This window comes from Marmota flaviventris, chromosome X (genome assembly GCF_047511675.1).
Source record: "Marmota flaviventris isolate mMarFla1 chromosome X, mMarFla1.hap1, whole genome shotgun sequence".
NCBI lineage: Eukaryota > Metazoa > Chordata > Mammalia > Rodentia > Sciuridae > Marmota > Marmota flaviventris.
Window position 1 is genome coordinate 91,720,709 of NC_092518.1, and position 23,434 is coordinate 91,744,142.

General features: G+C 34.0%; 1 protein-coding gene across 4 annotated transcripts in view; it reads right to left on the reverse strand.

Annotated features, from left to right (window-relative positions):
* Positions 1–23,434, reverse strand: part of Nup62cl (nucleoporin 62 C-terminal like) — a 75,191-nt gene that overhangs the window by 46,560 nt on the left and 5,197 nt on the right. The window contains exons 1-4 of one of the 4 annotated variants that reach the window (XM_027932932.2): positions 22,434–22,495; positions 20,791–20,920; positions 20,145–20,195; positions 3,219–3,326 (exon numbers count right to left, since the gene is read on the reverse strand). The exons of 1 other annotated variant lie outside the window; for it this stretch is intronic. In XM_027932932.2, coding sequence (XP_027788733.1) covers positions 3,219–3,326; positions 20,145–20,184 — 148 coding nt within the window. In that variant the 5' untranslated portion in view covers positions 20,185–20,195; positions 20,791–20,920; positions 22,434–22,495. Of the gene's footprint in view, positions 1–3,218; positions 3,327–20,144; positions 20,196–20,790; positions 20,921–22,433; positions 22,496–23,434 lie in introns of those variants that run through there. 2 more of the 4 variants (XM_071606028.1, XM_071606029.1) reach the window with 2 other exon arrangements.

Genomic DNA, 23,434 nt, shown 5'->3' on the forward strand with positions numbered 1-23,434 from the left:
ATCAGTTTGCAGGAAGGAATTTGATACTTAGATACATAAAAGATACGTTGTGACAAGAGTCACCAAGGAGCTTTCCAATTCATATTTTTTGTCTTAAAATTCATGTTTTAATGACTCATTCCATAAATGAAAGAATAAGTTCTTTTTTTCAGTAATTTTTGGGAGGAGAGTATGCATTACATGTTTTTTAAATATGGTAACTTGTAAAGTTATCACAACACATCATTTGTAACTCTAAATGGTTGGCCAGTAAGGCTACTATCTAGTAGAAACTAAGCAAGTACTAATCCTGTAAGAGGACATAAGGAGATGATATACATCTCTCTTTAGGAATAATTATTTTAGGCTTAAAAGGAGTTGACTTTAATTTATGCCAGGTTTGACGAAAGATTCATTCCAGCCCTAAGTAAACTTATTAAAAAAAAAAAAACAAGTTTCCTAAAATGAAGTCTAACTTAAATGGAAGGTTTAAATGGCCAGCTCACAATAACTACAAGCAATGACTAACCAAGTTTTCTTTCATCTACAATGTAACTAGGTCCTTACTGAAAGAAAAAAAAAATTAGAACAGGTTTGGGATCAATTTTAGGAGAGGGCTGACCTTAATAGATGTGAAAAACTTAAATTACATTAGAAAAAAATAATTTCTATTAGTCCAAGAAGTTAAACATTAATAACAATAAAAATTCTTAGGTTTAAAAAATGTTGACCACAATTTGATAACAATTTTGAGTGTGGTCATCTCTCAAAAGAGTATATAAATTTTAATTATTTTTTATAGTGCTAGGGATCAAACCCAGGACCAAACACATGCTGGGCAAGTGCTCTACCACTGAGCTACATTCTCAGACCTAATTATTTATTTTTAATTGACACATAATGTTTATGCATATTTATTGGATATGGCATGATTATTCAATACATGTAGTATGTGTAATGAACAAATTAGGATATCAATGATATTATTTCTTTGTTCATGAACAGATGGCCAAGAAAGCACTATACTGATATCAGCTGTCTCATTCTACTCTTTGGCAATCATCTATGTTGGTATGCTATTTGGATATTCTGATAAGATAGTCAAAACACACTTTGACAGCTCCAGGTGCTTTAGTACTATAATTTACTTACTATTTGTTATGTAGTACATTCCAGTGAGTGTCCCAACACATCCCAATACTTCTAAAATCTTACTAGAAAGAGTAGGAGCTGCTCTACCTGCTCCAGGGAATTTTAATCCAAATCCCAAAGTTATACCAAGTATTCTAGCCAAAGTTTTTGGAGCACCAACTACAGAGAACATAATATCAACAATTGCCCTTTTAATCAAAACAAGAATTTATAGAGTCTTCTTCACCTCAAGAGTCCTTTAGAAAATGTAGGTTAAATTTCAAAAAATCATGGTCAAATCCATTTATATGAAATTCCAGAAAAGACAAATCTATGGAGATAGAAAATAGATCAGTTGTTATCTATAGCTGGGGATCTTATTGAGATGAATGGAATATTCTAAAACTAAATACAGTGATGGGTACACAATTTGGCAAACTTACTAAAAATCACTGAATTTTATACTTAAAATAAATAAGTTAATTTTAAAATGTGTAAGGGATAACTCATTAAAGGCAATTGAAAGATAGTATGATCCACATATCTTTTCATTTTGTAAGCAAGGACATTAGAGGCAGGAAGGAACAAAAAGCCAATCAAAAATCAGAGAATAAGGGCTGGGGCTGAGGCTCAGTGGTAGAGCACTCACCTAGCATGTGTAAAGAACTGGGTTTGATTCTCAGCACCACATAAAAATACATAAATAGGGCTGGGATTGCAGCTCAGCAGTAGAGCGCTCACTTAGTACAGGTGGGACCCAGGTTTGATTCTCAGCACTACATAAAAAAATAAATAAATAAAGGCATTGTGTAAATAAATAAATGTCCATCAACAACTAAAAATATATATTTAAAAAAAGTCAGAGTTACCAATTCTTTGAAACTGGAATTAATTCAAGCCTCAGACATGATCAAATTCATCAAATCACATTCACTAAATCTATTATTGTTGAGAAAGATGTTGCTTACATATATCAGAAGGATTCCAGAATCACAGTCATGTCACAAAATAGAAGTCTACCTGGTAGAAAACACTACTCACATGATAACCAACAATTTTAATGAATGTTTACCTATGCCAACTACACAAGTGGATGAGGACTGTATGCTGCACTTCATGCTTAATTTGAGTATCAGCATGTCTTGGCAAGTTTAAGTCCCAGGAATAGCAACAATCTTGCTATCACAGGGCTTTGGGAGGACCATATTACAGCTACAATTACAATACAACAAAGTTTAGTGATGGACACCATGGCACTGTGAAGAAGACACCTCAAAAGCACAGTCAATTTATAGCATATTAAGAAGAAAGTACCTAAGATATACATAGAATTCAATATTTTCAACATTTACTATTACTCTAGTTTTTAAAATATTTTTTAGTTGTAGATGGACATAATACCTTTATTTTACTTATTTATTTTTATGTGGTGCTGAGGACTGAACCCAGTGCCTCACACACGCCTGGTGAGCACTCTACCACTGACCCACAACCCTAGCCCTACCATTACGCTACTAATGAAAGATGTTCAAAAGAAGTTAGGGTTACAAGATAATTATCATCCCACTTCTCAGCTCAAATCACTTGAATATTCCTCTTTAGAAGGAGAGGTCATGAGATATCCCTCAGTGTCAATCAGACCCAAAACTACAGGTTGTCCTTTGTGGTGTTCCACTTCTGACAGATACAATATTAAGGACCACAACCTGGACTATTCAGAAGAATACAACTATAGCAAGGCTCCAAAACTTTTTCCTTACATTTTATCTTCTTCACCTAGGACTTCTTTCTTTTAGACACACTTAGCAAAACTCCTACTCTTAATAACTTCCAGAAGCTCCTTCAAAACCTCAGTGTTAATGAACCAGATGCTTAAATTTACCACATTTTAAGGTAAAATAAACATACTAACTTAAAAATAACTTAAGCTAAAGCCACGACAATTAGGCACTAAGCAAAGCTACTATTGATATCAACAATCTTAAATGGGTTCAAACATAATAATTTTGGGGATGCAGGAGATTCATATAGATCCAATGCTTACATTGGCAAATTAAGTGGCCTTCATGGGAAATAATAGTATTGTCTTTGGAATAAATATAACTTACATGAGAGCTCTGAGGCTGCTGTAGATGTAAAAGCATTTGATACTGAAGTAAACAGCATGGTGCTTGAACTAGCAGTAGTGGTGACAGTAGTAGATGGTAGAGTCAAACCTAAAAATCAAAGTAGCAAGCAGAAAAAATGTCACTAAACTTATTTCTCAAGAATCAAACCCCATTGTAACAAGATTCATTTATATGGAGAAATAAAAATAAAAATAAAGCAAGGAAAAGTATGTAACCCCAAACCTAATAAATAAATATTTTAAAATAGTGAAAGCCAGATTTAAGCCAGGCATGGTGGTATACACCTATAATCCCAGCGGCTCAGAGGCTGAAGCAGGAGGATCTCGAGTTCAAAGCCAGCCTCAGCAAAAGAGAGGTGCTAAGCAACTCAGTGAGACCCTGTCTCTATATAAAATACAAAATAGGGATGGGGATGTCCCTCAGTGGTCAAGTACCCCTGAGCTCAATTCCAGGTTCAAAAAAAAAAAGGTAGACACAGATTTAAAAATAGTATAAACAACCTTCTAGCACCTTCAAAAAAAAAAATTCTAGGGGTAGAGCACTTGCCTAGCATGTTTAAGGTACTAGATTCAATCCTCAGTAGCACATAAAAAAAATTGAATAAAGGTATTTTGTCTATCTACAACTAAAAATATTTTTTAAAACCCAATTTCTACTTTACTGAAAAACTTGACATAATAGAGGGATACATTCCCAGAACTGCAGCAGAAGTCCTATGGAACTGTTTGTTCCCCAGTGAAATATCCTTAACAGGAAAAACATATTTTCTTTGGTTGTAGATGGACACAATACCTTCATTTTATTTGTTTATTTTTATGTGGTTCTGGGTACCAAAGTCAGAGCCTCACACATGCTAGACAAGTTATCTACCACGGAGCCACAACCCCAGCCCCAAAACATATTTTTTAATTGGAAACTTCTGGAAATTGTCCTGAGGGCAAAGAGCAATTAAAAAACCATTTATGCAAGAAAATCTGCTGAAACTCAGTAATGTAACAGTGAGTCCATGGCACAGGAGCCACAATCCACTCCTTTCATTCCCCCATCCTTTTGCTTACCTTAATATATACTTCTGGTAAGAGTGGCCAAGAATACTAGACTCTCTCTGCCCCAGCTCCCAATCAGGAGATATAGTATCTCAATGAGAGAGATAAGCAGCTAGCACTCTTATCACCTCCAACAAAGAACTGAGGGTGTAAAATTCTCAGTAAGTAAAGCCAAGAGTTCAGTGGGGGCACTTCCTTTAACCAGCCTCCACTCATAGGGCAGTGGTTCTACCCCAGGCACAGAGGGCTTAGAATCCTGGGGCCCCAAAGGCCCTTCACACTAGTACTTCACCCAAGCTCACTTGTAGGGCTAAGTCCCATATGTGAAGAGGTATGCAAGAAAACCACTAGCTATTTATTACCACTGCCTAGCATCCAAAGCACTGGCTCAAAGATTTTGCCCAGTGGGAGCTCCTAAGCTATCCCCAAAAGAAATGACTTTATTTGAAAAACTATGTGAAGAAGTTCAAACTGAAGGTTTCTCTTTTTAAAAAAATGAAGAATTGGGGGCTGGAGTTGTAGCTCAGTGGCAGAGAGTTTGTCTAGCACATGTGAGGCACCAGGTTCAATTCTCAGGAAAGGAAAGAAAAGAAAAGATCCATCAACAACTAAAAAAAATATTTTTTAAAAAATGAAGCATTGGTGGTAAGAAATTAAGACACAAGTAGCTTCAAGACAGCATGAATTAGCCAGGCGCAGTGGTACATGCCTGTAATCCCAGCAGCTTGGGAGGCTGAGGCAGGAGTTCAAGCCCAGCCTCAGCAACTTAGCAAGTCCCTGAGCAACTCATTGAGATACTATCTCTATATAAAATATAAAACCAGCTGGGGATTTGGCTCAGTGGTTAAGCACCCCTGGGTTCAATCCCTACTATCAAAAAAAAACAACAACAACATAAATTTAGGCTTAATTTATCAGAAATAACCAGAGACTAAGGAAGCTTGAAAAGATCTTGCCTGCACTCAGAAGAATTAAGTACTGATAAATGCAACAACATGGATAAATTTTGGAAATAATATACTAAATGGAAGAACCAAACATAAAAGGTCACATATTACATGAGTCTATTTATAAGGAATATCCAGAGTGGGCAATCCATAGACAGAAAGTTATTAGTAGTTGTCAGGGGCTGAAGGAGGGAGTAATGGGGAGTGACAGCTAATAGGTACAGGGTTTCTTTTTGGGGTAATGAAAATGTTCTCAAATCACATAGTGGTGATGGCTGTACACTCTGTGCCTATATTAAAAACCACTGAATCGTACACCTTCAAAGGGTGAATGTTAAGATGTGAATTATATCTCAATTATGCTGTTATTTAAAAACACATTATTTCAAAAGAAGTAGAAATAGCATCTGACAAAAATCCAATACCTTTCATGATAACCCTCCCAACAAACTAGGAAGAGAAGGGAACTTCTTCAACATGATAAAGAGCATTAATGAATATTAATGAGCATTAATAAGTATCATACTTAATGGTGAGAGACTGAATACTTCTACTACCATCAGGAACAAAAACACTTATACCACTTCAATTCAATAGTACACTTGAAATTCTAACCAAGACCATTAGGCAGAAAAATAAATAAGGAATTCAGATTGAAAAGGAAAAAGTAAAACTATATTCATAGATAATGTGATCATGAATACAGAAAATTCCAAGAAAATCTATTAGAAAAATAAACAAGTTCAACATGAAAAAGTACATAAGATCAACATAAAAAAATTACATTTCTATATTATAGCAATAAATAATCCAAAATTAAATTAAGAATATAATTCCTTTTATGATTGCTTAAAAAAAGAATATAATGCTTAAAATAAAGTTAACAAAAGAATTACAAGACTTATACACACAAATATAAAACATCATTGAAAGAAATTAAAGATATCCTAGTAAACGGGAAAACCTCATGTTTTGGGATAAAAAGAAGTATTAGTATTGTTAATACAGTATGGTAGACAGATGTGGTTCCTAAAGATGGCCACATTCTAATTCTCAGGACAAGTGAATATATGACCTTATTTGACAAAAATGACTTATAAAAACGGGGTTAAGGTTAAATATCTTGAGATTGTCTTGGATTATCCAGGTGACAAAAATCTAATGACATGAAACCTTTCCAGGTTATGGTCAGAGGGAAATGTGACAACAAAAGAATGGTCAGAAAGATGAAAAGTTGCTGATAAAAATAGTCAATGAGCACATGAAAATATGCTCAATGTCATCAGTTATTACAGAATTATAAATCAAAGCCACATAGAGATATTGCTTCATATGCATTAGGATGGTTATACTCCAACTGCTGGTTAGCATGTAGAGAAATTAGAAACCTTACACTACTCTGGGAATATAAAATGGTATAACTTCTCTGGACAACTGTTGGACATTTCCTCAAAGGGTTCCACTTATATATATACCCAAGAATGAAATATATACCCACATAAAAAATGTATACACAATATTCATAGCAACATTATTCATAATAGACTTAAAAGACAATAGAAATAATCCAAATTTCTATCAACTGATGGTGTATGACTACAATATGGTATATCCATATAATGGAATCTTATTTGCCATCAAAATGAAAAGAAGGGGCTGGGGTTGTAGCTCAGTAGTACAGCACTTGCCTAGCACATATGAGGCATTGGGTTCGATCCTCAGCACCACATAAAAATAAATAAAACAAAGGTATTGTGTCCATCTACAACTAAAAATATTTTTTTTTTAAAAAAAGGCAAAGAAAGCTGGGCATGGTGGCACATGTTCCAGAGACTTGGGAGACTGGAGCAGGAGGATTGCAAATTCACAGCAAGGCCCTAAGCAACTTAGTGAGCCCCTGCTTCAAAATAAATAAAAAGAGCTGGGGGATGTGGCTCAAGTGGTTAAGTGCCAATAGGTTAAATACCCAAAAGAAAAGAAAAAGGGGGGAGGGAATAAGTACTGATTCATTGATAAGCCTTGAAAATGTTATGCTTATTAAAAGAAACTAGCCACAAAAGACCAAATAATTTAAGATTCCACTTATATGAAATATCCACAATTGGGAAATCTATAGAGTCAGAAAGCAGATTAGTGGTTGCCAGGGACTATGAGGAGAGAGAGGAATGGGAAGTAACTATTAATAGGTATGGAGTTTCTTTGGGGGATTATGAAAATGTTCTAACATTGACTATATTGATGGTTGCAAACTTAGAATATACTAAAATTTAATGAATTATTTATTTTAAATGAGTGAACTCTGAGGAATGCAAGTTGTGTCATACCAAAACTATGATTAAAAAATAATAAACAGGCCAGGGATGGTGGTGCACATTTGTAATTCCAGCTACTCAGGAGGCTGAGAATAGAGGATCACAAGTTCAAGGTCAACCTGGGCAATTTAACACAAACATTACTCAAAACAGAATCAAAACGGCTGGGGATACAGCTCAGATGGGCTTCTATCTCTAGTAACACAAAATAAACAAAGAGAAGACAAGAATAAATTTTCAGAAAATAGATTTTCTGCCTCTTGCTTTAAAATTTCAAAAGAAATGTACAAAACAAATAAGGGCTGGAGCTGGGCAGAGTGGCACACAACTGTAATCCCAGCATACTGGGAGGCTGAGGCAGGAGGACTATGAGTTCAAAGCCAGCCTCGGCAATAGCAAGCAAATCAGTGAGATCCTGACTAAAAAACTAAAAAATACATCATAGGTCTTGGAGATGTGGCTCAGTAGTTGAGTGCCCCTGAGTTCAATCCTGGCTCCCAAAAGGGGGGGGGGGGGGCTTATTAAGTGCATAAAGACATAAATAAGATGAATGAATTATTTAAAAACAAAATTACTATCTTTTCATACTCAGTATAGATCACAGTACATGGCACATGGTAGTAAGTGTTCGATAAATGTTTCTGCATAATTGAACCAACTTTTTCTAGAATCTAACAAGTAATTACTGATATTCTATCTCCCCTTTAAAAGGAAAAGGTATTTAATAAGTAACTGTACTTGCATCCATTATTACTCTGCATCCAGAAGTAGAGCAATTCATGGCAACATATAATCTAATATTCTGCTATCCAAAAACATTTAGGTCTGCTGGGAGTGAAGTGGGTAGGGAGCAGATGATAGGAAGGAACTGGGAACTTAACCATGTACTTCCAACTACTTAAAATGTGCACAATGGAGTATCTCTATGTTTCACTTAGGAGGAGAACCACATGTACAGTTTTAAATAAATAATGAGTTTTACAGGAAACATTGATATTTAAAAATCATTACCTACTGTTGAGGCTGAATTTTTCTTACAGGCTTAACAGCCACTTTAATGTCTTCATTTGTAACTACCTATTCATGTCATCTGCTCATTTTCATATTAGAAAATACTATCTGCTTATTACTGATTTTATTAAGAGTATATAACAATGCTATTTATTTTGCCCTATGGTATAAAAACTCCCCTACCCCAGTTTGTCTTTGATCTTTAATTTTATTTTTATTTTATATGTAGCCAAATTTTCATCACTTTTTCCTTTATGGTCTGTCTTCCTACCATGTTTTAAAATACATTCCCAATTAAACATGTGAAAAGTGTTCAATATCATTTTAAGAGAATACTAGGAATTATAACTACATTGAGAACACTTTTCACTTAACTGATGAAAAGAACATGAAAGCTAGTAACACATTCTGATAAGGACCCTGAAGAAACAAGAAGCCTCACAGTTTCCTAATGGGAGTGTAAATTGGTACAACTCCTGTCGAAAGCAAGTAGCCAAAGTTTTAAAAATTACAAACTCACCTTTTCTTTAAACCCGTAAATACTTCCTCTGGAAATTAATCCATAAATAATGTACTTTATTCCACAGAACTATACACTTAAAATAAGGGCTGGGGTTGTGGCTCAGTGGAAGAGCACTTGCCTAGCATGTTTGAGGCACTCAGTTTGATCCTCAGCACCACATAAAAATAAGTAAAATAAAGATATTGTGTCCATCTACAGCTAAAAATATTTTTTAAAAATGATCAAATTTGCTATGTATATTTTACCATAATAAAAAAATGTATACATTTAAGCTCAGCACAGTGGTGTACACTTATAATCCCAGTAGCTCAGGAGGCTGAGGCGGGAGGATCACCAGTTCAAAGCCAGCCTTAGCAAAAGCAAGGTATTAAGCAATTCAATGAGACCCTGTCTCTAAATAAAATACAAAATAGGGCTGGGGATGTGGCTCAGTGGTCGAGTGCCCCCGAGTTCAATCAAAAAAATAAAATAAAATTATACGCATATATGATGTGCGTGTAGGCCTGAAAAATGACATGAAAATTATACCCATTACATTGCTATTTGTATTAGCAATAGAGGAAGCAACTCAAATTCTCATTGTCAAGGAACTGGATATGCAAATTATTATACATTGAGATTACAGAATGCCATGATACTATGGAAAATACTGAGGAATCTCTCTATGTACTAACTGATGTGAAAAACTGCAAAACTTTCAAATAAGTGTAATATAAAATTTAAGTTTAAAAATTAAGATAAATAAAATAATATTGTGTAGAATATATAATTTATTTCAAAAAAAGGTAGAGGCCTAAGGATATGTATTTATTTGCTAATAAATCCAAGAAGTAGTTATGGAAGTATATATACAATTGAAGTCATTAACTGAATGTAGAAAGAGTACAAGTGCAGTACAGTACAGATGGGGAACAGTATATCTATTGATAACATTTATAATTTTATTTTGGAATTATTTGACTATATTATTTAAAAATTATATATAAATAAAGTTCCTCTCCATAACCTGAAATATTATTTACACATTTTTACATTCAAAATATTTCAAAATATTTATGGCTCCATTTTTTAAAATATTTATTTTTTTTGTAGTTGTACACAATAACTTTATTTTATTTATTTATTTTTATGTAGTGCTGAGGATCAAACCCAGGGCCTTGCACTGCAAGGCGAGCGCTCTACCGCTGAGCCATAACCCCAGCCCCTGGTTCCATTTTTTTTAACCTTTAATTCAAGCAAGATTTCTTTTGATTAATCTTTTAGGTAAATATTCCTCAAAAATCCAGTTAGGGGATGAGATTATGGCTCAGAGGTAGAACACTTGCTTAGAGTGTGTGAGGTACTGGGTTTGATTCTCAGTACCGCATATAAAGTCCATTGACAACTAAAAATGAAAATTTAAAAAATCCAGTTAGCCTGCTATTGCAATTCCTTTATTCAATATTCCAGCCTCTCCCTCCATGGATTTCAAATGTCACCTTCCTAAACACAGGTTTGTTTCTGTACTTTAAAATATTTCATTGATTTTTCTTTCTATCCCTGTTCCATACACAGTTTCAATTATTGTAGCCCCGGAATTCATTTATTTTTACATTACATAACATTTTAAATCTACAGGAATAGAATAAATTCAAATATTTTCATATATTTTCCTAAAGGACTCAATCATTTCTTTCCTTAAAAAACAAGAGATAGCTAGTCTCATGCATTTATTTCCCCGTTTGAACTTTAGAATCTTGTCAAATTTTTCTCTCCTTTTATTCCCCCCAAAGATTCCCATTATGGTTTTACAAGAATTGCATTAAATGTACAGATTAAATTGCAGATAAAGGAGATTTTTGTATTACTGAATCTGCATTCAGTGGGTCTCATTATTATTCACATCTTCTTTTATATTCCTTAGTAAAATTTTATGGAATTCTTCATTTAAGTCATGCATATTTCTAAAAGTTTATTTCTAGGCATTTCATACTCTTGACTGAAATTGTTAATGGGACCTTTCTCCATTATGTTTCCCAACTACTATTGCTTAAACATAGAGAAGCTATTGATTTTTGTATTATTTATTTTGTAACTGGCTGTATTACTGAAACCTTCACTATCTCTAATTAAATTTGTACTTGATTTATGCCCATATTTTAAATGTTGATCATTTGTCTCAGAACTCACATAATTTCAGGGCTTGACCTTAAATCACATATCCAGGGGTAACTAAGGAAGCGAATACCACTTAATATGATTTGCTCTTAAGTTAAATGAGTCTTACTCTAAAATAGAAAAGATTTAAAATATAAAATCTTATTTTCCTCTAGGACTAGACTAGGGCTTCTCAATATGGCACTACTGACCTTTTAGGCCAGATAATACTTTGCTGCAGAGGACTATCCTATATATTATAGGATGTTCAACAGGATACCTGGGCTGTACCAAATACATGTAAGTAACACCTCCCCGGTCTTGATGAGCAAAAATCTCTCCAGACATGGCCAAATATTTGCTGGGGAGAAAGAATGGGGGTACACAAAATTGCCTCCAGTAGACAACCACTAGAGAAAAAGTTTGATATCATGATTTCCTCTATTTAGTGATATAAGCACAACAAGAATACACAAATATAATAAATTGTTAAGCAAAAAAAATAGCCAAGATTTTTTTAACATAATGATTCGAGAAGGTGGACTTACCCTACAATTTGGAGATGGCATGCTACTATAATGAAAATAGTGATACTAGAACAATATAAGATAGATAAATGGAACAAAATAAGAAGTCCAGAAGCAGAGTCAAGTACATATAATAATTTGGTGTATGAGGGATAGAGTCATCAATAGGGAAAGGATGTCGATTTAAGAAAATACAATAGTTCAGCTCACTAGTAATTCAGCAAAAATAACACTCTTAAAAATATAAGTCATAAAAAATAATTTAGAATATTAAGGTGAAAGGCCCATGTAAATAAGCCCAGGACAAGGGTTCAGATGAATAAAAAAATTGGCAATATAAAAATTAAAATCTTGGGCTGGGGATGTGGCTCAAGTGGTAGTGCGCTCGCCTAGCATGAGTGCAGCCCGGGTTTGATCCTCAGCACCACATACAAACAAAGCTGTTGTGTCCGCCGAAAACTAAAAAATAAACATTAAAAATTCTCTCTTTCTCTCTCTCTCTCTCTCTTTAAAAAAATAAATAAAAATAAAAATCTTAACTCCATTTCCATGAAGATGCAGTACATGTACCTTTTTCCCTTTATCTTGCTAGATACAACTAAAACCCTTTAACATTATATACACAACAAACATAAGAAGACCCTGAAAGGTAGAAAGGAGAAAGCAACCAACTAGGGATTTCAATACTAAAGAAAGAGAATCAAATTGAGTTCTTTAAGTTTCCTTTTTGCATCATATTTCCTAGGCTTGGAGTTAAATAGATTGGCAACCTAGAAATGCCAATGAATACAGACCAAAAACAGTCTCCAACAAAATCTTGCTCTCTGTAGACAAGGAATAAGGAAAGGCAGAGCCAAACAAGATAACAAATATTTAGGTAGGAACCCACTCTACACCAAGTATCACAGTCCTACACCCACCTATACAGTCAAGCAGCAAGATGGGAAGCCTAGACTTGTACCCTTCTGAGCGTGAAATAAGGCATCTCAATAGCCCAGCCAGGGTGGGAATCAAAGAAAGCCAAGTATTTTTTAATTTCCTCCTGCAGTTAATAAACCTAGTCCTTACATGTCAGTAGAAACCACACTGGGGGCAGGAATGTCCACCATGCCTAGCAGTATTTAGAAGACCTTCACCTCAGGTGTCCACTGTGGCCAAGTGGAAAAAATGAAGTTCTAATTTCACCTTGCAGGAACAAGGTAGCACCCTTCTCCTGCCAGAGCAATGTCAAATAATTTCAGCTAAAGACTGTCAGGCACAGACTTTCATAACACAATATGAATAAGTCCAGGTTTCAATCAAAAATCACTCATTCTGCCAGGTGCGGTGGCGCACACCTGTAATCCCAGTGGCTCGGGAGGCTGAGGCAGGAGGACTTTAAGTTCAAAGCCAGCCTCAGCAAAAGCAAGGCACTAAGCAACTCAGTGAGACCCTGTCTCTAAATAAAATACAAAATATGGCAGGGGATATGGCTCAGTGGTTGAATGCACCTGGGTTTAATCCCCAGTAAAAAAAAAAAAAAGAAAAAAAAACAGCTTCAGCAAAAAAGAAAAAAGAAAAAGAAGCCCAGAGAAGAAACAGAAGATATTAAGAGAACCAAAGGAAAATATTAGAGTTGAAAAATTTAACTGAAATACAAAGTCAGTATAAGAACTAAGCGGCAGAAAAGAGGGTACAGAGATAAGAATCAGTGAACTAGATAGTAAAATAATAGAAATTAACTAATTTGAAAACAAAGAAAACCAGACTGAAAAAAAATAGCAAAGTAGAAGTTCCTGTGGGACTATGACAAAAGATCTAACAGGATCTAGAAGGAAAGTCTTAAAATATGGTTGAAAGAAATAATGGAAAACTTTAAACAAGAAACATAAACCAACATATTCAAGAAGCAAAGTAAGACCAAAAAGGATAAATCTGATAAATCTACACAAAGAAACATGACAAACTTCTGAAAACTAAATACAAAAAAAAAAAAAAAAACTTTTGAAAGCAGTAAGAAAAAAAATAACATCCAATCTATAGAGGAAACATTATTTGAATGACAGATTTCTCATGAGAAACTATGGAAACAAGGAAGTAGTCCAATACTTTTCAAGTATTAAAATAACTGTCAACCTATACCTAGTGAAACCTATACCATCCTTCAGGAATAAAGAAGAAATTAAGACATTGAAAGATGAAGGAAAACTCAAGAGAATTTGTTCCCAGCAAGCCACCCTAAAACAATGTCTAAACAAAGTTATGTAAACAGAAAGAAAATGAATAAAGAATCTTGGAACCTTGGGAAGGAAGAAACAACAATATAAAGAACAAAAATAGAAAAATAGGGGTGAATATAACTGGATTTCTTTTTATTTTGTCTTGATTTCTTTTTATTGCTGCATACAATTCAACTGTGTGAATGTACTACAGTTTGCTGAGGCATTTGCCAGTTGCCTTAGTCCATTTTGTGCTGCTGTAACAGAATATCTGGGATTGGGTAAAATTTTTTTGGAGTACTTGGGATCAAACCCACTTGCTATGTAAGTGCTCTACCACTCAGCTACACACTCAATCCTTTTTATTTTTATTTTTTTTTTAATTTTGAAACATGCTCTTATGAAGTTGTCCAGACCGACCTCAAATTTGCAATCCTCCTGCCCAAGCCTCCAAAGTAGCTGAGATTATAGGTGAGTGCTACTGCACCTGGCCCAGACTACATAACTTACAATGAATTCATTTCCAGTAGTTCTGGAGGCTGGGAAGTCCAGGGGCCTACATCTGACCAGGGCCTTCATGCTGTATCATTCAGTGGCAGAAGGTATCATGTGAGCAAGAGGCAGGGTGCAAATTCACCCTTTCATAATGAACCCACTCCCATAAACATGATGTTAATAAATTCATGAGGATAGCACCTTCATGATCTAATCACATCATTAAGATTCTACCTCTTAACACTTTCACATTGGAGATAAATTTTCTAACACTTAAAATTTGGGGCACACAAACTATAGCACCTATGGATGAAGCAGAAATTAACCCTGTCTGATGTGGTTCTAGTTATTACGTAAAGGAAATATTTAAGAATTATATTGCAAATGTGGGTGGGTTAAGGAACATATAGGGAGGAAAAGTTTCTACACTTCACTCAAATTGGTAAAACGACTCAAATAGACCATGATAAATTATGTATATATAATATCTAGCACAACTATTCAAAGAGCTACAGAAAGAGATAGTCTCAAAAGTTCTACAGATTAATGAAAATGGAATTTTAAAAAATGTTCAAGTAACCAGGAAATAGAAATAAGAAATAAAAAACAGCAAAGAAATTTTAAAGATGACACAGACTTCAGCCCTAACATAGCAATAATTATAATATATGCAATTGGCCTATATATACCAATTAAAACAGAGATTAGCAGAGGGGATTTAAAAACTCTGCTCAACTACATATTATCTACATGAAACTCATTCTAAAATACAAAGGGCAGACTGAAAATAAAAAGATGAAAAAGTACATACCATGCAACATTAATCAAAAGACAGTAAAAGAAGGTACATTATTATCAGATAAAGTAAACTTCAGAGCAAAGAAAATTACCATAGACAGAGCGAGATTGTACATAATGATAAAAGGGCCAATTCTCTAATAATTTTAGCAATAATGTTTATTCACCAATTGGCAGAACTTCAAAATATGTGAAACAAAAAGTGATAAAACAGAAAGAAGTCGTAAATTCACTATTACCCAAGATCCTTCAACACCTCTGTTACCAACTAGTCATTAAAAAGAGTGAGGATACAGAAGAACTCAAAAACACCATTGATGATAAAGAAAATTTGGTGAAAATGTAGTATATATACACAATGGAATTTTATTTTTTCAGCTATAAAGAAAAATGAAATTATGGCATTTGCAGGAAAATGGATAGAACTAGAGACTATCATGCTAAGTGAAATAAGTCAAATTCAGAAGGTCAAGGGTCAGATTTTCTCTCATATGTGGAAGTTAGAGAAGAAAAAGGAAAAGAAAGGTGGAAATGGATATCCTGAAGATCAAAGGGAGATCAGTAGAGGAAAGGGACCAAAGGGTGGGAGGCAGGGAGGAAAGGGAAGTACTGGGACTGATTATATAACAAAAAATCACATCATTGTGTACAACTATAATGGGAAAAACACCATTAACCGTCAGGATCTAAGTGACATTTATAAAACACTTTACCTAACAAATACAAACACATTCATGAAACAAATATCAAGACAGATCATATTTGGGGCCATAAACCAAATCTCAACAAATTTAAATGAATTAAGATGTGTTCTCCAACTACAACTACATATCAATAACCAAAGGGAAACAGGGAGATCTCTGAACATTTGGAAACCAAATATACTACTAAATAACTGATAGATCAAAGTGGAAGACTAAAGGGAAATAAAAATAAAGAAAATTGAATGAAAATTAAAATATATTAAAATTTGTGGGACTCATCATGAAAGAGTATGTGATTCTGTTTACTGAATATGTGTATATGTACTCATCTTCAAGAGCCAGGCAGTGTACCTACCAAGATGTTTAAAAATAGTAGGCAAGTAAGATTATAGCCATTTTCTATACTTTTTGTTTAACTGTGTTTTCTGACAGTTTGAATATTTACATGAATTTATATTTACCTATATATGCATTCATATACACTATGCCTATTAAAATAAATGTTTTTTAATTTAAAATTTTTATTAAATTCTGGGATTTAGTTAAAAATGCTGATAGTGAAATTATGGCATAAATGTCAAAATTAGAAAAGTAGAATCAATAATCAAACTTCCTAAACAAGAACCTAGAAAAGAAATAGCAAAAATAAGGCTCAAAGCAGTGTAAGAAAGAAAATAAAGAGCAGAGATCAATGAAATTTAAAAAAATAGGAAAAAATATGTGATTGATTTTTAGAGTTGACTCTTTAAAAATCAATAAAATAAAAATTAAACATTAGAAAAAACCCTACACGAACAGCATTTCTACTTTTTATATAATCATATTATCAACTTGCATTACACAAATCTCTATGTAAAAAGGACCCATAAAATACAGTGGTATTTTGGATACTTTTTTTCTTACTGAAAAAAGTCATGAACAGACAAGATATACAGATGAGAGATTATCACTGAAAAAGATGTTCACCATCATTAGCCATCAGGGAAATTGCAAACTAAAACCACAATATGGTATCATTATCTATAGGAGGCTAAAATTTAAAAATAGAGATAACACCAAATGGTAGCTAGGATGCAGAGAAACTGGATCATATATACATTGCCTGTGCATTTGTAAAGTGGTCTAGCCAATCTTGGAAACAATTCTGCAATTTCTTATAAAACTGAATATTCAATTAACACATGACCTAGCAATTGCAATTCTAGGTATTCATCTCAGAAAAATGAAGATTTATGTTTACCAAAACCCAAAAAGCAAAAGAAAAAAAACCCCAAACCTGAACACAAATACTTCAGCTTTATTTGTAATAGTCAAAAAGTAGAAACAATACAAATATTCAGCCATGGGTGCCATAGTTTGAATGTGTGCTCCAAATTTCAAGGGTTAGAAATTTATCTCCAATGTGAAAGTGTTAAGAGGAAGAATCTTAAAGATGTGATTAGATCATGAAGGTGCTATCCTCATGAATTTATTAACATCATGTTTATGGGAGTGGGTTCATTATGAATGGGTGAATTTGCACCCTGCCTCTTGCTCACATGATACCTTCTGCCACTGAATGATACAGCATGAAGGCCCTGGTCAGATGTAGGCCCCTGGACTTCCCAGCCTCCAGAACTATTGGAAATGAATTCATTATAAGTTATGTAGTCTGGGCCAGGTACAGTAGCACTCACCTATAATCTCAGCTACTTTGGAGGCTTGGGCAGGAGGATTGCAAATTTGAGGTCGGTCTGGACAACTTCATAAGAGCATGTTTCAAAATTAAAAAAAAAAATAAAAATAAAAAGGATTGAGTGTGTAGCTGAGTGGTAGAGCACTTACATAGCAAGTGGGTTTGATCCCAAATACTCCAAAAAATTACCCAGTCCCATATATTCTGTTACAACAGCACAAAATGGACTAAGGCAACTGGCAAATGCTTAAGCAACTTGCAGTACCTTCACACAACAGTATGCAGCAATAAAAAGAAACAAAGGATTGATACACGTAATAATCTGGGGATCTCCATAAAATTACACTGATTGAAAAAAATCATTCCCCAAAGATTATATAATGTATGGTTCATGCACATAACTTTGTGTTTATGTATGTGTTCCTGCGGATCAAAATATATAACACTTTTGAAATGACAATTTTAGTAATGGAGATCAAATTAATGGTTGCCAGGTTAAAAAGTGGGTGGAACAGAAAAAAGTAGATGCTGCTATAAAAGGATAAAATGAAGGAGGGATCCTTGTAGTGACAGAGATTCTATATTTTGATTCTATAAATATTAATATCCTGGTGGTGATACTGTACTATAGTTATGCTAAATAATACCAGTAGAAAAACAGTGCAAAGGGTATGTGGGATCTCTCTGTATTATTTTTTACCTGTAAGATTATCTACAATTATGTCAAAATAAATTCTTAATTTAAAAGTTATAATATTTTAGATACTTATAAAACTCTAAAAATAATGCTTATACAAATATCAAAGGGTTAAAGCATTGCAATTAAATATCAATGGAGAAAATGTAAGCATCATATTAGAAATTTGAGCAAAGGACATAAAAAGGCAATCTCTCTCTCTCTCTCTCTCTCTCTCTCTCTCTCTCTCTCACACACACACACACACACACACACACACAAATATGGTTTATCAATTAAAAACTTGAATTCTGCCTTATTGCTAATCAAAAAATTTAAATAAAGATGATGAGCTGGGCATGGTAGCACTCGCCTATAGTCCCAGAGATTCGAGAGGCTGAGGCAGGAGAATCACAAGTTTGAGGACATTCTGAATACTTTAGTGAGACCCTTGACTATAATAAAAAAAAAAAAGAGCTAGGGACATAGCTCAGTGGCAGAATACACCTGGATTCAATCCCTAGTACTGAAACAGAAAAAAAAAAAAAAAAGATTATGACAATGCTATTTTCACTGTTAAACCATCTACTTCAAGAACACGCATAAAAAAGGATAATATCCAACATATGCAACACTGCAGGGAAATGTACATTTTCATAAAACAACAATAAGAGCTAACACATATTAAGTGACCACTACATACCAGAAACGGTTCTAAGCATTTTACCTACATTAATTTAAGCACTGAGGAGTTAAATAACCTGCTCATAATCATAGAAGTAGTAAATGGCAAAGCCAAGACTCAAATATTTGTTTCACAGTTGCTTTTTAATATCAGGGCCTTGTGCATGTGAGGCAAGCACTCTACCAACTGAGCTATATTCCTAGCCCTATACTTCTTCTTTCTGACAGTCTAGCAGACTTTACATTAAACAACATACGTTTTTGTTTCAGACACAGAATCACACAAACAAGCATCTCTTTAATACAATTTCTAAGAAATTTTAAATGTATTTCATGACCCACGGCAAAATGCTTCAATATTTAAGGTATCCCTCTTAAAAAAGATTATTTAGCACTCAATTACAAGTTATTAGATAGCTATAACAGAATAGGGAACAATTCCAGAGGTAAGGCCTCAGCTTTCATATGGTCATCAGGTATTACTGAAAGACATGGATCCAAATAGATTTACCTTGAAGGCATTAGATTAGAAGAGTGCCTCCCTTAAAATTCTGAGATGCAAGAGGGGGAACTGTATAATCAAGATCAGTACCATAATCAATAGATGAATATCTCTCTTGAGAAATACTAAATAAGCAGCTTAATTTCCAGATGATATATATCCAAAATTCAATGTGTATTTCCTGTCTATGGCTCACACGAAATGACGGGAGACCACAGATCATAATTCAATGTCCTTTGTGCCTCAACTCCAAGATGACTACATTGTTTAAGACTTTCTTGGGAATAAGTGGCATAATTTCAAATAATTGCTTAAGAAATGCCATACTATTTCATCATCCTGTCTAAGCTCTAAATGGAAAATCTGTGTTTGAGACACAGTCCTTTTGTAGTTCCTAAAAGAATCAGAAACTGTTTACTCTTACCCTAAGGCAAATCCAGTTCCTAGTGGGACAGGAGTTGATGCAACTGGTGTTCCAAAGCTGAATCCTGTAGTCTATTTTGCTGGAGCTGGATTATTGAATGAGAACAGGCTGATGGAATATGAAGATTTACTTACAACCAGTTGGGATGGAGTCCCAAAATTAAACCTACCTATATCGGGTGTAGAGAAAGTAAACCCTGTGGTTGTAGTGGTGATGGTTGTCTCTGCAGAGTCAAAAGTGAACCTACCTGTAGGGGTACCAGTTTCTCCATAATTAAACCTGCTCATGACTCCAAACCCTAAAAGGGGGTAAGAGGAATGGAAGAAAAAAATTTTAGAGGTCTCAAGGAGACCTCCAATTGAATATCACAAATGCAATCCACACTGGAATCACATCCTGTCATTCCAAATTTCTAAAAATACCAGTTAGAAATCATTTAATAAGGGGCTGAGGTTATGGCTCAGCAGTAGAGCATTTGCTTTAGCATGTCTGAGGCCCTGGGTTCGATCCTCAGCACCACATAAAATAAATTAATTAATGAAATAAAGGTATTGCGTTCAACTACAACTAAAAAAATAAATATTTTAAAAAAGAAATCATTTAATAAAAACATTTTTAATTGCAAAGCAAAGATTTTTCTAAAAAGAATTATCTAGCAGCTGGAGTCAAAGCAGAAGACCTGAAAGAGATATGTGCCCTAACACCTGAAAATAAAATGCTGAACCGAGTATGTTTAAAGCCACAGGGTAAAGCTACTGGCTCTTCAATGAGCAGAAACTTAGTGAAGCTTACATCTGGGAAACATCTATAGGAGAGTGGAAAAGACTGGGGAGACATGTGGGAACCCCAAGCCAATGCAGAACATATACAAAAATGGCCTGAATTCAATTTACCTTTGTGGTATGAAAACTTCAAGCTAAGATGTTAACATGAAAACTGGTTAGGAATAGATGAAACCTCCAGAGTCCAGGCAGGTTACCCATGATATCACTCAATAGAGATGTGTCCACTTCCTAGGTCACACTTGGTCAAAAAAAAAAAAAAAGCCCCAAGAAGATAAACTTATAGACAAGAATGATAAAACATTTAAGCCATCTTAAGATACTAAAAATGAGAGAACTCTCTTCTAAGGAATTAGAGATAATAGAGTGATCTGAATGGCACATTAAAATGTTTAATATGTTTAACGAACTCAAGATAAAAAACAGCACCCATAAAACAAATACGCAAATGTTAAAAAGAGTCAAGAAAAATCCAAGAAATGGATTTTAGTATTACAAATAAAGAGGTTTAGCATGTTTGTAATCCCAGCAACTCGGAGCCTGAGGCAGGAGAATCACAAGTTCAAGGCCAGCCTTGGCAACTTAGACTCTAAGCAACTTAGTAAGACCTTGTCTCAAAAAATAAGAAGGGATGGGGATGTATCTCAGCAGCACAGCACCCCTGAAATCAATGCCCAGTACTGGGGATGGGGGAGAAAGAAAGAAAGAGGCTCAAGAAATAGACTTAAATAATAGGCTAGCCACAATTGAAAAGAAAAAAAAAATCAGTGAACTGTAAGAAACTGTCAGATCACAGGGCAGATAAAAGTATGGGAAAGAAAGAAAGAAGGAAGGAAGGAAGGAAGGAAGGAAGGAAGGGGAAAGAGATGGTCCAATATATATCAGGAAGGAATATAGAAGGAAAAATGGAATGGCAGAAACAATATTCAAAGGGTTTATAAGTGAATTTGCTAGAACTGAAAATGAGTTCTCAGATTAAAAAGGTCACCAAGTGCAAGCAAGCAACCCTTCACCACTACCAAACAAACACACATATCTCCTTACATACAATATATTTAAAAACTGGAATATTAAATATAGGGAAAAAATCTGAAAGTTATCAAAGACAAAAAAATACCTAATAAGTAGTAACAGCCAGATTGACATCAGCTTCTTCATTATCAACAATAAATCTTAGAAAACAATAGAAAAAATATCTTAAAGTGTTATGGGAAAATCACTGTGAATTTATAACCCTATCCTAGTCAAGATTAATGGAATCAGATGTGCCCAAAATTAATATTTACACAATAGCTGGGAAAGGTAATTTTAAGTAATCAGTTTCAAAAATATTTCAACAAAGCTGAGTCTTATTATTTTGTGTACTACTAAGAAAGGAAGGGAAAAAATATCAACCTGTCATAATTCCTTATCACTTAATTTTTTATGCTTTTCAAAATAATTTTTATTGTCAGCATAGAATTTAATCAAACATGCATACATTTTAAAAAAGCATAAGCCAAGTAACTTGGTTAAGTTATCTCTAGACTTCATATTCCTAATCCATTTTGCAAATCCAATTTCTTGGATGTCTCCTAAGTCACCAAGAACATGATTGAAGCAGCTTTTCTTTAAAAAAGAAAAAGAAAGTCATTTTTGCTATTCTCTTAAGCTGGTTTTGCAAATGTATACGTAAGTCACCTTTTGTCTTCATTTCATCATATTGATAACTAAATCTAATTTACCACCTTCTCCATTCTCTTCCCCACAATTACCGGTTTCTTGGAGTTAAAGATGATTCCACATTGTCTCAGGGAATTTTCACCCCAGCTGTTCATCATACAAGTTTTGAGTGTAGACATTTTCATATCACTTGTGCATGCAAGAACAATTATCATGTCACAGCTACCACCTAGCCAAAAGACACTATCAACTGGCAGGCTCATTTCCATTTCAAAAATGTTAAAATATGAAATTTATGTATACCACTTAAAATTAATGAGAAATAATAACTTGAATAGTATTAGTATCAAGGTTATAATGAAAAGCCTTCCCAAGAATAAGTCTAAAGTACAATACTGAATGTATTAGTTACAACATACTTATTTCTAAGTCATGTACACATCTTAAAGTTTTTAAAATGTGAGCTCCAAATGATGATTTCAAGTGTAGTAATTCAGTCCTGGAAGGTATACAGACAGGGAAGCATATTGAGCAGAACAAAAAGCACTTGTATTTAATTTTGTATTCCCAAATGCACCACCCTCCTAGGTTGCACATGTTATGTTTTTATAAATTATAATATTATATTACATGTCTCACATAACATTATATGCTTCTTTTCATCTAATTTAAATTTTAAATTGTTCATATTCTTGTTTATTTTTTAAATCTATTTTGCTTAACTAGTTTCTGACAAAGGTGTTTTTAAAAGACTCACATTGTTATTATGAATGATCAATTTCTAATTATAATTCTATTGTTCTGCTTTGTATATTTCAAGACTATGTTGTTGGGAGCATATATTGAAGTTCATGGTTGATAGTCTCTTGGTAGATTTTCTTCTATACACCGAAACAAAGTGCCTATTTATTATTAAATTGCCTTAAAGTATATTTTGTCTAACATTAATATTGCCTCATCATTTTTATTTTGGTTGGTATTTGCCTAGTGTATCCTCTTCCAATCAACTTTTCTGTGTCATTTTAAGTGTAGTTTTTGTAAATAGCACACATAACTGAAATTATTCAAACCAATATGACAAGTTTAACTTATT